Source organism: Silurus aristotelis, assembly GCF_946808225.1.
Source record: "Silurus aristotelis genome assembly, chromosome: 16".
Classification (NCBI taxonomy): Eukaryota; Metazoa; Chordata; class Actinopteri; order Siluriformes; family Siluridae; genus Silurus; species Silurus aristotelis.
Window position 1 is genome coordinate 5,821,067 of NC_139589.1, and position 17,465 is coordinate 5,838,531.

At 37.1% G+C, this 17,465-nt stretch overlaps 1 protein-coding gene and 1 long non-coding RNA gene across 11 annotated transcripts in view; one reads left to right on the forward strand and one right to left on the reverse strand.

Annotated features, from left to right (window-relative positions):
* nrxn2a (neurexin 2a) overlaps window positions 1-17,465 on the reverse strand; it is a 408,435-nt gene that overhangs the window by 203,242 nt on the left and 187,728 nt on the right. For 9 of the 10 annotated variants that reach the window (XM_083565425.1, XM_083565433.1, XM_083565432.1 and 6 more), the window contains 3 exons: window positions 15,482-15,508; window positions 6,172-6,291; window positions 4,099-4,480 (listed from right to left, as the gene is read on the reverse strand). In XM_083565425.1, the coding sequence (XP_083421551.1) occupies window positions 4,099-4,480; window positions 6,172-6,291; window positions 15,482-15,508 (529 nt within the window). The remainder of the gene's footprint in view (window positions 1-4,098; window positions 4,481-6,171; window positions 6,292-15,481; window positions 15,509-17,465) is intronic. The other variant, XM_083565428.1, reaches the window with a different exon arrangement.
* Window positions 15,943-17,340, forward strand: LOC310739521. Its single transcript, XR_014537406.1, has 3 exons — window positions 15,943-16,265; window positions 16,460-16,737; window positions 16,877-17,340. It is a non-coding gene; the product is annotated as an uncharacterized lncRNA (long non-coding RNA).

Consider the following 17,465-nt stretch of genomic DNA (forward strand, 5'->3'; position numbering starts at 1 on the left):
GAGAGAAATAGAGATAGAGAGAGTGAGAGAAAGAAAGAGGGCAAGATAGATAGATAGAGAGGGAGAGGGGAGAGAGAGAGAGAGAGAGAGAGAGAGAGAGAGAGAGAGAGAGAGAGAGAGAGAGAGAGATGGGGAGAGAGATGGGAAAAGAGCAGTGTATGCAGTGAACACTCATTACACTGTTCTCATTCAGCATGCAGCAGCAGGCAGCAGTAAGAGACGAGGCCACCTGCTGTCTAATTGCTCACTGAATGACTGGATTTCTGGATGGTGGCAGCGCACAAAGTTAAGCATCTGAGGGTCCTTTCCTTTTATAATATCAGTTCTCCTGCCATCGACTCAATGAATTCCAGAGCGAAATAGGGGTTCAGACCTTATTTGTGGCAGCAAAAAAATAGATTTCATGGACCCAAGGTGCTTGAAACTACATCAGCGCAGAGAAGAAAACAGCGGCGCGATGTTTACGCATCAGAATACGAAATAGGATCGCAAAAACATAATCTGCAGAATCAATAAATAAATAAACAAGCTGATAAATAATCCCAAAATCGCATTACAGCGTTACTCAGTGATCTCCACATTAGCAATACCTAACCGTCATAATCCTGACACTAACTCTGACACTATGCATAATTAATGTGGAAGTGGAGTGCTGGATTCAGTGGACTCACTTTTTAACTCACAAATGCTTCCGCAGGAACAACATCAAATCATTAGAAAATCTTTTGATCCCCTCCATCTATACTTGACAACCGTCCTTTATATTATTATTTTTTTACATAATCCTGTGCTGTAATGGAATTATTTGAAAAAGATGTCTTCGGATAATAATTAAAGTGTAAATGTTATATTTGGATGTTGGATGTATTGCTTCCCATTTAAATACTACATTCAGCCACATCTCATGCACTAAAACAGAGTGTCTTTGGTAAAGTTTCTGCTTTTATGCAATGTATTAGCTTTAAAAGACCAAACTAAACCCACCATCAAGTTTTACCATGAAAATTGCGCAAATTATTCGCACTATGTGCCAAATTCCAACCCCAGATTGCTGCTTGCCTAAACTGGTTGGGTTTGTGTTGCATTATGTTGTGGCTTACCATACAGTTTTCTTTTATCATCTTTTTGTTCTCTTATTCTGCTTTATGTTTAAAAAAGTTGCATATGTGTTGCATATTTACCAAAGAGAATTTAGGAAAGATCTGCACTTTGGAATTTGACATTTTCATGGATTTAAATCTGGCCTTCTGGAGCAAGCCTGCTTTCGGCCTTTTTTTTTTTTTTTTGTTAACCAAACAAATTTAAAGGAAGAAGCCATAATTACAATGTTAAAGGTCACAGAATAGTTATGCTAATACTATAATATATATATAATAATATAAGTATTCCTTATACACGTATACACTGTATACTGTATGCCCTGATGTTTCTGTTAAAGTTGTTCGGATTTGAATATAAAGCCTATATTAATCAAGAATATAAACTATACAATATAAAGAATATAAATCGTTTGTTGTTCAGTTCATCCTGTGTTATATTCCAGATTTACAGGATCTATCCACTCTTCCAGCACTGAACTTGGCTTTGCCTCCACGCAGCACATTTTCCTCCCCCTCCTGCTATAAAAGGAAAGCAGTTACACAATTGTATGAGCTGTAGCTTCACCTGGAGAAAATAAGAAAGCCGTTGGGGTTTCCATCGCTTTTGCAGTTCGCATCATCAGCAGCAGAGGATGCTAACTATGGCCGACTCCAGTAAAGAGGGTCATGTGATCGCTGAGACTGGTCACCGAGTGAAAAAAAACAACGATGTAGACTGATCTCTGTCCAGATCGACCATCTAAACTTAGCCTCTGCAGCTGTCATACGATGAATCATCAAACATTTCGCTAAGACATTTTTTTTTACGGGCCAGGAGAGAGATGGATAATACTTCGAATGAAACTTGAGCCATTCTCTAACTTGTCTAATTTACATAAACTCCCAAAGTAGGAGCACTCTGATTGAAAAATACAATTCTAACATTAAGGGTTTGCTTATTTGATGTGCCTGCGCAGCATCTGTTCAATTCATGGCAACCGTGCTAGTGGGATTTTAAATAGAGTTACAGCCGTCTTCACTAAGATACACTAATCAAAAAGCAGCTGAACTGAAACAGACTACAAGACAAAACTGGAGAAGAGAAAGAAGACACGTCTGGCCGGAGACGTGGTTTTGTAGTTAGAGAAAAGGACATTTTAGTCCCAAATTCTGCAATTTGTATTGGAAATAACTAGAGATGTTCAGAGCACCATTATATTACCATTTAAAGGCTTTTTTTAAGAAATTTTTTTCGAACACAGCAGCTGTAACTTGTTAAAGGTAGAATTTAGAATGATGAACATCTTACAAAAGTACTTACTTTTTTTTTCTCAGTTACAAAAAACTGTTTATTCTCAAACAAATTTAAAAACAGGAAGTAAACTCAAAAGTCACTCAAGAACCTTTAGGATGCTTTTTAACTGTAATTATTCTCAACAATCTATTACAATGGCTCAGGACTTTAGTTTACAGACTAACAGTTTTGCACTTACACACCTGTCACTGCACATCTCAACAATGATTAACTGTAATGAATGGACATTCCAGACACCCAGATGAGGATGGGTTCCCTTTTGTGTTCCTCTCAAGGTTTCTTCCTCATGCCCTCTCAGGGAGTTTTACTGTGCCACAGTCACCACTGGCTCGCTCATTAAAGATCAATTTACAATTAAGAAACAAACTTATAAGCAGGAAACTTTGTAAAAAAAAAAAAAAAAAAAAAAAAAAAACTCTGTGAAGATGATTTGAGACAATGTCAATTTTAAAGCATTCTACAAGTAAAAATAAATTGAATTGATATTATATTATATTATAAATTTTTTTCAAATCAAATTTAAAATTACTTTAGTGCCTTCTGACCCATAGCCCCTTCACAAACAGGCCTTTGCAGCACATAAAAAAGACAATTTAAAAAAATGTAATTAAATAAAACCAAGGGTCCCCTGGTGGTCTAGTCGTTAGGATGCAGCGCTCTCACCGCTGCGACCCGGGTTCGATCCCCGGTCAGGGAACCATCCCCAACCACTCTCAGTGCCGGTCACAAGCCCGGATAAATTGGGGAGGGTTGCGTTTGGAAGGGCATCGAGCGTAAAAACGTGCCAAATCAAACATGCGGAGGATCCGCTGTGGTGACCCCTAACGGGAGAAGCTGAAAAAAAGTTTAAATAAAACCAGAGGTTTTTTTCTTGTTTGGCTCCAGGAAGCTCCACCTCTGCCATCTTATTCTACAACATCCATAGTGTTGTAATATGTTACCTTCACGATGCAGTGGTGGTGCTGAGAGAACCCGCTTGAGAAACAGTTTAGCGAGGAGAAATCAATCTACATATCAAATATCGGCCACAAACTATTGGTGACTTTCTGAATAATAAAAATATAGCGCATCTGCTAATAATTATAAATATATATAAAAAAATAGTTTGCAAATATGTTAAAAATTATCGTGTTACAAATGCCGAATTGTATCCGATGCACACTTTTTTATACTGATGCTTAACTTCATTACATTTTAATTGAATATATATTTTAAAAAGCACATTATTGGTGGATTATAGTGTAACTTTCCAATATATTTTTTTCACAATCTTTACAGTAGGGCTTTATACCAAAGTACTCTCTCTATCTGATTGGTCAGGAGGTCTTGATTATATTGCTATAACAGCAGGCACATCAGTAATGCAGGCTACATGGTCATATCACTGAGCTCATTCTAATACTATATGCTAACAGCTTACACAGAGACCTGTATGATTGATGCTGCATATAAAGGTTTTTTTTTTATGTAAGACATCAATAACCAAAACATTATTTTAGCATATTTCACTTCCTTTTGTCCTGAAGACACAATCTCAGTGGATTCATTGATAAGCTCTCGCTTTTTCTACTCTATCCATTTCCAGCATTTATAGCCAGTAGGATTAGATTACTTCAATCTTTCAAGATAATAAGGTTTTAAAGATCTCCACCGGGACTACAAACACCACAGTACGTGAAGATATCAGGTCTGATTCGCACTTACCCTTTGACCAGCTCCACCACGATGAAGTCGCTGCCGTCTCCAGAGTTGAACAACAGAAGGCCGTCAGGACTGGTGGTCTTGAACTGGAAGAACAGGTGCATGGAGGTGTAGGCCTGCAGAGTGGACAGAGCCAGGTAGCTGCCTCTGGTCCTGAAGCTCACCGGCTTAGCCACGATGCGACGCATGCCGAAGCGGGCGTTCAGCTCACAGTACGATATGTCGCCATTCTTGCATTGGTCCAGGTAGGGCACTCCGTTAAACGAAAGGCCTTGCAGGTGCCCGATGAAGTTCGAGGGCATGATAGAGATGAAGCGTCGCTCTGTCATGATGCCGGTCTCGATGTGGTGGAACTCCAGCTGTGTGTGTGCTCCGCTCATCTGGCCTGAAGAGATTGAGAAAGCTTCTTGAGTAGGCAGTGCTTGTAAATATGTGTCAAAAATATTTCAATTTATTGCTATTTTTCATACATTCAGAAAGAAGGAACGACAATTGCATTCCAACTTCATTAACTTTATAAACTTGTGTCAATAACCATACAGCATGTGACTACAATACAGCTAAATCTCACTTTGTACATGTTTCACATCACATTGTGGGATTAATACACTTTCGCTTGGGTTTCATATCATGGATAGAAAGTGGTGCTGACCCCTGTTCTAAAACACAAATGTAAAAAGCCTATATTTGGTCCAATCATTACGAGTCACTTTTGTCTGATAGGACGCATATCCAATATCCACATATCCTGATGCATTTATCCAAACACACTATTGTTGAGCATGTCTTTGGATACTACAGCATTACACTTTCCCTTTACTTAAATTAGAAGACCAAAACTCTTCAGCATGACAATGTCCCTGTGCACAAAGCAAACTCCATGAAGATTTACTTTACATGGTTTGGAGTGGAAGTTCTACAGTGGCCTGCGATTGAGCGCCGAATATACAATAAACCCTATCGCACACCTTTGAAATAAATGATAGGAATAAGAACATAAAAGTGTGATATGTCCAAAAAGCACATACGAATCTTGCTTTATGTAAGAGCTATTCATTCGGAGAATGATGAACAGCTGCATCAGATAGCCTGACCTCCACAATCACCTAATCTAAATCCAGTTTAGATGGTTTGGGATGAGTTGGACCGGAGAGCGAAGGAAAAGCAGTCAACGAGCATTTGCTTTGATGATAAATTTGAACACTTTCTCTCAGACAGTCTCATGAGGAAGTCACCTGGAGTTTTTTTTTTTACAAGGAAAAAGGATATGAAACCCAAGCAAAAGCAGTGTTAACCCCCACAATGTGAAAAACAGTACCTCTGGGAACTCCTTAAGACTGTTGCAAAACCGTTTCAGGTGACTACTTCATGAGGCTGAGTGAGAGAATGCCAAGAGTGTGCAAAGCTATCATCAAAGCAAATGCTCGTTGCAACATTGGATCCGCCCATGACCCTGTCGCCGGTTCACCACTGTTCCTTCCTTAGACCACTTTTGATAGATACTGAATTTTGGAGATGCTCTGACCCAGTCGTCGGGCCATCACAATCTGGCCCTTGTGTCAAACTCGTTTGAACACTTACACTTGCCCATTTTTCCTGCTTGTAACAAATCAACTTTGAGGACAAAATGTTTACTTGCTGGCTAATATTGTATATCCCACCCACTAACAGGTGCCATGATGAAGAAATAATCAATGAAATTCACTCATTGGTCATAATGTTATAATGTCAGAATTTTATGCCTGATTTATATATATATATATATATATATATATATATATATATATATATATATATATATATATATATATATATATATATATATATACTGCCACACACTGTGTAAATTTGCATATCTATGCCAGGATCTATGTAAATATTTACAATTTTTAACTCGTTTCCGAACCCAGATATTTTTCATTTTATTTAAATGAACTACCAAATCACCATTTCCCAAATGTTTTTGTGTTTACTACAGTATATGTTCAATAGGTAGGATGTGTGTGTGTGTGTGTGTGTGTGTGTGTGTGTGTGTGTGTGTGTGTGTGCGTGTGTGTGTGTTTATGCGCTACCCACCTTCCACAGTCACATTGTCTACAGAGAGCTGCAGGCTCTTGCCCCGGCGCACCACCTTCACAGAGTGCCACTCGTTGTCATTCAGCTTGTGCCCTGCATTGAGAGTCTCCGGTCCTTTACCTACACACAGAGGGCCAAAGTCACATACCGCCTCTGGCTGCTTGCCTGCCTCATTAATGCATTACAGCCTCCCACAGACATCCCTTTCTCTTACACACACACATACACACACACACACACACCCTGACACGCCAACACACACACACACACACACACACACACACACACACACACACCACACACACACACACACACACACACACACACACACACACACACACCTTCATCATACCTATTTGAAGGAATAGGACCTGAACCTCAAAGCTGATGGTGTAAGACATCCTTTGCATTTCTACACATTACTGTATGCAGGATAATATACAGTATGTAATCGACAAATAATCCCTTGTGTGCACACATTAACTCACTTGTACATTGTACACAGAAAATCTGTTGACATGTAATAATCTTACAGACAAGGTGTTCATATTATCGAGCTACAGCGCAGTACGCACCAAGAGCAGCTTAAAGATTTACAAGTCTGAGTTACGATGAAATATGCAAAATATCTGCCCGAAACCTCAGATTACAGGTATTAAAGTCTTCCAGATAATAACGGTGTAATCCATTACATTCCACACAGCTTCGAGGGTTAATTATAAAGATTCACAACAAAGTAAAAGCTTTACCCTATGCTACATAAACCCGGTTTATTAACCACATTTTTAACACACAGCTGTGGAATTCTTGATTTTGATTGGTCAGGAGGTGTTCGTTAACTTAATTTATTCATAGGTTTATATGAATACATTTGTTCTAGAAAGGTTTGGTTCTATAGAAACAATCCACAGGAAATTACACATAACTGCCTATAATTTAGAGATGGGGAAATGTTCTGTTAAAAAAAGGTTTATTGAGCAATAATAGAAGGAGTTTCCAGTGTCAGTGACTTGCAAGAGTCAGTATTTTGGCGTGGGGATGTTTTTGTGCTTTCAGGCTTAGATTTTTTTGCCACAAGATAAATGTAATATTGCTGTTAGCACTAAGATGTACTAAATATTGAATATCAACACTCTTAGCTTGTGTCAATTAATTATTCAATTTAATAATTCGTTCATTCATTTTTTTTCAGTTTTGCAATTTATAACACATTTGGTTTTGGTTTATATTATTATCTTTTTTACGGAAGTCCTGAAAGGCCATGCATTATAATATTTCTTTCGTTCTTGTTTTCTCCTGATCACTTTTCTCTCCATAACAAACGTTGTTTTCTCGTCATTTTCTCACGATCTTGACATAATCAACATTGTACAAAAATTGTAATTCCTTGTGAGTATTATTTTTTGTGTGTATTCAGGCTTAAGATCATGTTCTAGAGGCAGCATCATCGCAGCATAATACAGTTTGGATAATCGCATTCGCTTTTACTTTGATCAGGGACTTACTCGATCTAGAGATTCAGCAAATACCATATTTGCTGCAGGAAATTAGTAACTTTGATAGAGATTTTAGACACCAACAATACGGTGCTCCATGATGAGCACCGAATTGAGTCATGATCATGACAAAAAATGAAAGAAAAAGATATTAGAAATCATGGATTATTAGACTTCCATACATTTAGTTTTATTATAATTCATATATAATGAATCACAATTTTAAGTCTAAACTAACAATACAGAGGATACTTTTCAATACAAAACTAATTTATCCAACATCATGTATTGTACCATAAAATGAGTAATTACTATTTTATAGATAAAATTCATAAATTCTACAGCTTGCCCTCATCGCTGGCTATGGTTCTGGGCCTGCATGGCACCTACAGGAGGTCTGCTATAGGTTTCAATCAGCTTCACTGTTTTAATATTCTTTTAGCCGAGGTCCAACTCCAGAGCCCTTACTCTCTCTGGCCTCTCAGACTCTGAGGCATCTAGAATACACCAAACCTTTCTGGAGGTGAGGAAAGAATGAAAGGCTGGTGATGTTTGATAGATATTTATTAGATTATCCAGGTGAGACATATGCTTGCCCTAATTAGCAACAAAAGACAAGTTCAAGAACCAGGGAGGAGGAGTATTAGTGTTCTCACACCTTCTGGAACGTTGTTAATTAGATTTAGGTTCATAATTATCATATACCTATTAAAAAACTAGACTATTTTGTATAATGGTTCACAAATATTTTTACTCAGTGGACACTTCAATAGAAGCACTAGTTCATCTGCTCATTCATGAGATCAACCAATTAGCCAGTCACGAGGCAGCAACACAGTACATAATAAAATGCAGATGAAGGTCAAGGGTTACTGAGTTTAGTTAGTTGAGTTTTTCCCTCTGATTTTCATGTACAAGAAAACAAACAAACATCCAATTAGAGATGGTTCGGTGGGTCGAAATGCCTTAATGCGAGAGGTCAGAGGAGAAGGGCCAGCTGGTTCGAGCTGACTGAAATTTTAGATCATGGCAGAGAACCACTCTTTTCAACCATGATTGTAAAAGTATCTCACAACATACCAAACCTTGAGGTACATGTCCTCCAACAGTTTCACTCAAGTCATGTACAGGTTCTGAGTGGGCAGAAGTTCGAAATTGGACAGGTGAAGACGACTGGAGCAACTGCGTGCTGTCTAACAGACAGCACAGGATTCAGATGATTTGCAAGGAATTGAAAAAAAATTGTGAATCTTTATCAAACATGGAGGATCATAAACAAACGTACCTGCAGACATTTAGTGTCCCATAACTAAGCCTACATACAGTAGTTAACTGTACTGTGTATATAGTGTGCTGATTTAGTTTTGTCTTAAAAAAAAGAAAGAAATGCAGTCCCTACACAGTGTCTTCTTTGAGGAAAGCAGTCATGATTTGATGGGAACATCATGGTGAAGGATATGAGGGCAGTGGCCTGTACAGCAAGTCCTCGGCTGTGTCAAGGAACATTGTGTTACCGCAGCAGATTATTCAAAGTCTAGTCACTCTCAAACTTTCCTCCAACATGCTCAGACTTCGGGATGTCATCAGTTTCAGTACTGACTTATTCAACCGCTAAAGGAATAAAGGGGCCTGGGACGGAGATTTTTTTTTTTTTTTTTTTTTTTTACAGCAAGGCACACTGAAATGATTGATTCCTCTTATACCAGACTGATATACCAACAGCGATTACTTTATTTAAAAAAAATAAAATAAAATATATATATATACATTTATACTGTTTATACTTTTAAATTTATATTCGAGGTCATAGGAAGTCACATGAATTATAGAAACAAATAATTGTATTCATTATCAATTATATTAATTTTTAAATGTATTCATTATACAAACTTTCCCTCACCACCCTTTTTTCTGTCTTAAAATAAATAAAGAAACATTTAAAAACCTTCTCCATTTTGAAGATTTTCCCACGCCAGAATTTTCAGCTATGCCGCTAACCTTTACATAGTGCTGACACTGACACTGCACAGCCTGCAACAATTTCAGTAAATAACATTGGAATGAAAAAATAAATAAAATAAACAAACAGAAATAAATGTACACCTACTGACCAATCAGAATTAAGAACCTAAAAGCACTGTGATGTAATAATGTTAACGTTTTAATTTAGTATAATATAATAAGTACGTTTACGAAAATGAATAAATAAATAACACACACACACACACACACACACACACACACACACACACACACACACACACACACACACACACACACACACACACACACACACAAACACCAAACGCACAGTCAGTACTAAGCTGTTTAAAATGCGCAACATGCTGAGGTCAAAAAGAGACTTCTAGCAAATGGCAGCGGGCCCTAATTTAGTGTAATTTACTTTAACTACCGGCGATTTCTGCCTATTTAAAAGTTAATGAACATTTTAGCATCATTAAAACTTCCATCCGTCTAAATATGCCTGTCACAGCCAATGATAAAAGGGTGCGAGAGGCAAAATGAATATGTAGCGAACGGGAGCCAGGGTTCTGCTTTCTCTCTCTCGTCACGTGTACTCGTATGTTCTCCCCAAGCTTCCATGAGAGAGTCACTAGGCTGGTGTAATATGTTCTCTGACACAATATAGTGCTCTCACATTCCAAACTTGCTTTAATTAAAGTTATATATCTTTGAATATCTTTTAAGACTCATTTCTTCCATCACTGTCAATGTTACTGTGCAGGAGAAGATCCCTGTTTGAACGGAAAACTCCAGAGGTTTTAACTTCTTGGTGAATGTTGCCATCTGGTGGTATGGAGCAGGACGTTAACGTATAGCCCTATAGGTATAGATCCTATGAGCATATAGATCACATGACACAGGAGCCCTGCCATTAGCTCATGCTAAAGTTCAGAGTTCTATTTGTTGACTGATTGTGACAGAACTTTGCAGCTGACAAAATGTATTTGTGTGTGAATATTTTTTTGTGCATTTAATACATTCCCATTTTTTATTTGTTTTTTTTAAGGTAAGACTTCAGACATAAAATTGATATGAACCTAATCAAGATGAAGATGATTCCCTGCAATGTTGTTTTTTTTTGTGATCAAAATTCAACATTTAGTAAGTTATATTTTAGCTTGCATCATGAATGTGAAGTAATCAATCAATTAATCAGTCAATCAATCAATCATTAAATAAATAAAAGTTGGAGTGCAAGTAAAGTGTTGTGTTCTTCTGCAATGTCTAGACCAGAGACGCCCAAACTAGAGCCCCCAGGCTAACGTTCATCTGTGGTGACCTTTGATTTGGCCCACCAGGCAATATACAAGAAAAAAAAAAAATACAAATTGAATTTAATATTCAACATAACATAGTTACCATAACATTGTATTTTTATGCTGCACAAAATGTAAACTGAAATAAAATGCAAAGAAAATAAGTGTATTGGACTTTCAAAAACTTAAAATATATGAACCAGCTTCATGCCTTCTATTAGAGGTCAGTGATAGAGCAAGCATATGGCTGTATTGCTAATAGTGTGAATATCTGTATTAGGCATTGTGCTGTGTTTTACAATAAATAAAATTGTTTCTATGTTTTCATTGTTTTATTGAGGTTTATTGAACTAGAAAACCTTACAAGGTAAAATTGCATTAAGTTAAGCAGAGTAATGTTTTATTTTTCTAAAGAATATTCTAAAATCATAAATAAGGGGAATCAAGGCAGCTTTTATTTTTTTACAGAATCAAGGCAGCTGTTTTTATTCTTTATTTACAGCTCGTATAGTATGTTTTGTCTTGTATGGTTTAAGCTAAATGTACACTGTTATTCATGTCTGTTCTTTTAAGAGTCACCAACAGCTGGAACCAAATTCTTTATGTATTTCAACAAAAAAACTTATTCTGATTCTGATATTAATATAATACAGTTTGAAATAATGCAACATTTACTTTCAGAACACAATCAAGTTTGAGTTTATTCATAAAAGAACGTTTGGGCATCTCTGATCAAGATCTCTACGAGGATTTCAAATATGTTTAATGTATAACCAATGTAAGTATTTATATAAGATTTTGGACAGTTTGCTTCCAATCCAAAAGAAACTGGGATTTTTTCTTTCGGATATACAAAATTGCTATTTAAATACTAGTGTCAGTGTCAAGCTTAATCTTTATTCTGAAACTCAACAGTTAAAAATGGTGTGAGATCTTGGACAGTTGAGAGCTTGGTGTGAGTCCTGTACGGCTCTTGGTGCATTAGTCATGGTGGCTAAACTGAAGGATCAGTGGGGTAATCCGTAAAAGATAAGATACTCTGATACAAGTCAGGGCCTGATCACCCCTGACTGGGTCGCATGGGTGAGGATGATTGATACTGAAAGATCTGAACCACCTAACAACCACAGCTAACATCACTAATGATGGGTCCAAGAGCATTGCAGAACTACTTTTGCACTTTTACTTCAACACTGCTTCAACACTGTCGATTATATTAATCAGATTAGATCTTGTTTTGCTCCATCTTTTTGGATAAACCTTAAACTTTCACATAAGCTGTGAGGAATCCTGATACTCAATCATTTGTGATACTTAATAATTTGCTTTTAAATAGGGTCCGGTTCTTTCCATTTCACTACTTGAACTGTGTTTCATGACCCCAAAAGTGATTTAGGTGTGTCTGGAGCACCAGAGTATTACAAGCATTTTGACAGCAAGTACAAAATAAAATTTATGGTACAGCTATCCAGAACTAGATCAAAGCCTAACATTTTGTATGAGATATTATATTATGGCATAAGATTTTTATACAGTTTTTTTTACTTACTGCACAAGCAAAATGTCTCCAGGTTACATATTCAACCATATTTCCCAGAGGAAACGAGACGCTTCATCAAAAACGCTCTGGGAGCGCTTCTGCATTGTCCATGCCCTGAATCGCATGTGTAATTAGTCGAAAGTAAAGTGTGGCATCACCGGCAGGGTGGCGTTATGACTAGGAAGCATAAAAGCAGATGGAGTAAAACCAGTGCTAGCCAGCACTGGATAGTGAAGTGCACAACACCCCTTCCCAGGAGGTCCTATGTCAGGACCTTGACTTTCTTCCTTGAGCATCGCAACAGATCCCTCTTGGGTATGCGTGTTCCGATGCTCTGTCTTTGCAAATCACGATGACTGGAGGCGGTCATACGTAACCTAGAGACATTCCTTCCTTTCTTTACTTCCTTCTTTCCTGTTTAGCAACATATTCAATAAATAGTGTTGTAACTGAAGCATTGTGAATAATTGAAGTATTTTAATCCAGATACCTGACCATGCCAAATTCTTTATTATAAAACCAAGAATTGTTTGTTTAATGTCTACATTTGTACCATTAAGGTTATAGTACCTAATCCAAGCTTTCAATGAAATGAAATGAAATTCATTTCAATTCCCAAATTCTGCCCAAAGTGAATATGTAGAAGGCCCTTGCAGAATATCTCCTTTGTTCTTTTTTTACTTGTGCTTTTAAATGCAGAACTAATTCATTTAAAGTATCTACAACACCAACCGAAATTAGCATGAGCTTAATAAGATGTATTCATTCTTTATGAAATGCTTGGAAAGCAAAAGTAATAACTCTCAGAGACGGTCAGAGTTTTATAACAGGAACAACATCATTGGAATGTAAGAAGAGTAACTCTGAATATGAAGGAAAATGTTCTTTTTAACTTCTTACCTTATACATATTAAACCAGCCCAAAAAAACCTTTAACTGTAAAATAAATATCACTTAATTCTTTAGAGCATAATCCAGCTTTACAATTATGCACATTGTTTAAATAAGTAAAAAATAAGTAAAAAATTTTTTTATGTGTATCCACAAAATGTGTCGTTCCTCAACTTTTTATAAGTCACATGTTGACTTCATTTATGGGCTTAATTATACATTTTTTAGATTAAAACAGTTACTAGTCATTAATACCTAGAGGAAACCTGTCTGACCCTCTGGAATTTGCTTCGTGGAACCCTGGGGTTCTCTGCAGCACACTTTGAGTACCCCTCTTGAAGGTAATAACTTAATAACTACTCTTTTAAGAAGCAGGCGGGTTAATTAATGACTAGTAAAGTGACTGTGGCACTTTGTAATAATTGTACAAATTTGCCCCTCAATCCGCTGTCTTAGAATATAAAGAAATAAAAAGTCACAAGTGCCTGCTTTTAATTATATATAGTCAGTATAAAGCAGTTTGCAAAGCTCAGAGGACTTCAGGGTACTGTATGTACCTTACTTATAGAAAATATTCCTCAGACGGTTTAGATATTCGAGGATACAGCAGGAGCAAAGTGGAGGAAATGAAAGTGGTATAATCAGGCAAATCTAAAATTCATGTGAAAATGTTACAAGAATTAAAATATTGGTGGTATTTTATGACATACCTGAACCCTAACAAATAAAAAAAAGGTTCTTATGTCTTTATCTTTATGTATTGTTTTTCCAGATTTCATTAATCCTTTGGAAGAAATCATCCACTTTTTTATTTCATTTAACATTTTCTATCTTTTATTTTTTTTAAAAATGCAACTGAAAGCTTCTGTCACTTGAAGAAATTGTGTGTAAGAGCAAACGTACTTGGCAATAAAGCTCTTCCTGATTCTGGCATAAAATGTATTATATTTATTATATTCTTTGACACTGTTATATAGCACTAAGGTCTCACTGCTTCACTCACTGCTTACTGTAAATAGAAATGAGTACAATAAATGTGGTAACATGCCATAGAAGCCAATCCTGACTAGAGATTTTGGTGGGCCCGGACCACATTAATACCGACATAACTTCAAATAAAATAATTCCAAAAAGCTCGGAAAGGCTACTAACTAGTGAATGTTGGGAGTATGTCCGTATTAGGAAGTTGGGGCTTGACAACATGCAGCCATAAAACAAAGGGTTTGAATATAGCAGCTCGTTCTGAGTGGCCTTTGTTCAGCTTTATTGCTAGAGCAGGTGTTCGTCCTCTAACAGTGTGTGTGAGACTTCAAATCTGAAGATCGACTCTCATCAAATATGGAAATAAATGTATTTGCAAATAAAATTGCATCACAAAAAACGCCTACAATTAAAAACAAGGTCACGCTGAAGTGCATGCATTTGAGGCGGTTTCTGATAATAATAATAATAATAATAAGAAGAAGAAGAAGAAGAAGACAAATTATTTATTTTATTATTATTTAATTTTTAATTACCGGTAGTTTTTTTACCCAGCCTTTATTAGGACAAGCACCCCTCATTTAATATCATCTCCCAGTCACATGATCATTTGCTTGCTCTAATTAAGAGAATCTGTGCAAATCGTCTGCGGTAACTAAATGTTTGTGACATGTCTTGCTGCCGAGCCTTGGATTTTCAAAGCCTTCTATTTCTGCAGTATAATACACTTCCACTTACAGAGTGAAGGTTCTAAGGATCATAATCCAACTAAATGTTTGGAAACTGAGAAAGTCGGGTTGCTATAAAAGGGAAGTGTTAAATGGATGGTTGTGCCTAATTTGAAACACTTCAGCGGTTCACACTCCTCCCTCACAAACTATTAAACTCGGCCAAAGGTGCAGTGTTTGAGCGACAGAGCGGGGATGTGTGAGAAGACGGAGGGAGGGGCAGAGAGATACAGACAGACAGATTGGAAAAGCAAGGTTAATATTTTGGAAAGAAAAAAACTGAGAGTGATAGTGAGAGAGAGGATTAAGAAGTGAGAGAAGAGAAACAGAATTGTAAAGACAGACTTTTTTCAAAAGAAGCATTTCTTGTATTGAAAAAAAGAGAACACTTACTAAGGTTACAGTCTATCCCGATACAATCTGGTGGAGAGAGAGAGTGAGATGGTGAGATTAAGAAAAGGAAACAAACAAAGGTTGCAAAATCGTAATAAAAGAAAGAAAGAAAGAAAGAAAGACATCCTTCAAGGTATAATCTGCAGACAAGAAAACAGCATTGCATGAAGCACACCATCCGGGGACAAGCCGAGAGTCAACCCTGCCCCTTTCACACAACTCCACACCCACGGACACAGGAGCTCAGAAAGTCCACGTCATGATCGCCAACGTGACGTTCTGCCTGTAACACCTGAGACGTGTGTTCATCAACCTTCAGAGAGTCGCCAGAACACTATATATATATATATATATATATATGTGTGTGTGTGTGTGTGTGTGTGTGTGTGTGTGTAAAGAAATACTATTACTGAGCAATAGGACTCATTTATCAAGCTGGATATAAAATCATTTTATTACTCTAAGGTCTTTTCTTGCATAAATTTGTAAACAATGTGATATCAAGCTCATTTGTATTCTAAGGGTATCCTAAAGAGTTTGTATACATTTGAATAGGAGGAAACTCACCAATGTAAAAATTGACTGAATGCAATTTAAAAGCAGATAAATTGCTGCGACTTTAATTTCGAATACGTTCTTAAGGTCAAATCTTTGTATTCATTCAATATTATCTGCCTTTTCCTATTAATGTGTTGAAAGAACGCAACCCCAATCCGAATAGCGCTAACTCTTTAATAGAAATGATACTAAATGAAAGCAGAAGTATTAGTGTTTGTGTTTGGGGGTAAGTATTGATTTCTGTTTAATGATTAATCACCATTTTTTCTGCCTTTGAATTTTGTAGGCGTCGCTAAATAAAAATCAGATTTGCTGCGCTGTGTGATGTGGTTTTGTTTTGATTAACGTACACACAGGACTACTAAGAAAATAAGTGTTAAGTACAATTTGTGTTAAGTGTTAGGTACAATATGCCAACAGATGGCAGCAAATGGCTGCACGTACAGTCACAGGGAGCACCGGGTTTCATATGTCAGTGTGCCAAAAGACATCGTCCTGTGTACATCGGGAGCTGTGCAGCTGATGCTATTCTGACCACGTGCGTTACCAAGTCCACGGTTTCATCATGGACAGCAAGTTAAAACACTGTTCCCGAGCTCTCCTCATACATGAGTTTCCCACCGGAAACAAGATGATCCCACCCACCCTACTTGCCCGATTTGGCTCCTGCAGACTTCGCCCTCTTCCTGAAGATGAAGGTAAACAGGATTCCTTGTAAACGGATTTACTCTCGAAACCTTTTTATACCACCTCGGATATGGTAGGTGAATCTACTATTATGATTGTAGATATTGTAGTAACTCAGTGTGTGTGCATTACTGGCTTTTTCCCAGACAGATTTGATGTACACTAGCTCAGATGAACAGCAGAAGTTACTTGGCGAGACGACGGCTTTCAGAGTCTCCTGGAATGGGTGGAGCCAAAGGGGAAGAAAGGGGCAGCCTGCACCAACAGCCAAGTGTGACAATGTGTCAAAAAATTATATATTTTTTTTCTTTTCTGCAATGTTTTTCTTATCTGAAAGAATTAATTAGTAAAATAAGTTTTATACTTTGCTAAATGTAGTAGTCTTTGAAGAATGTTTCAGCCAATCTAGAAATCCTTCCCTATTGCTAAAAAAAAAGAGGTAAGTTACAGAAAAACAAGCATTTAATATTGACATGAAGGTAGCGGTGTGGATTCATATAAATAGCAAAAGCACTTTTGGCTGTGGTGAGCTCTCCAGCTGTCAACCACTACAGAAGAGTGAGCACAGACAGCCAGGGACCAGCATCACTGACCTGCTACACACATATCCCACCCACACAATTTGTTTTCTGTAATGGCTCTGGGTAAGATCCCTATTATTCCAGCTATAATGGTGAGCTGCATGATAGACGTATAAATGCAGTGAACAAGCGAATACTTAAGTGTTTTTTTTTTTTTC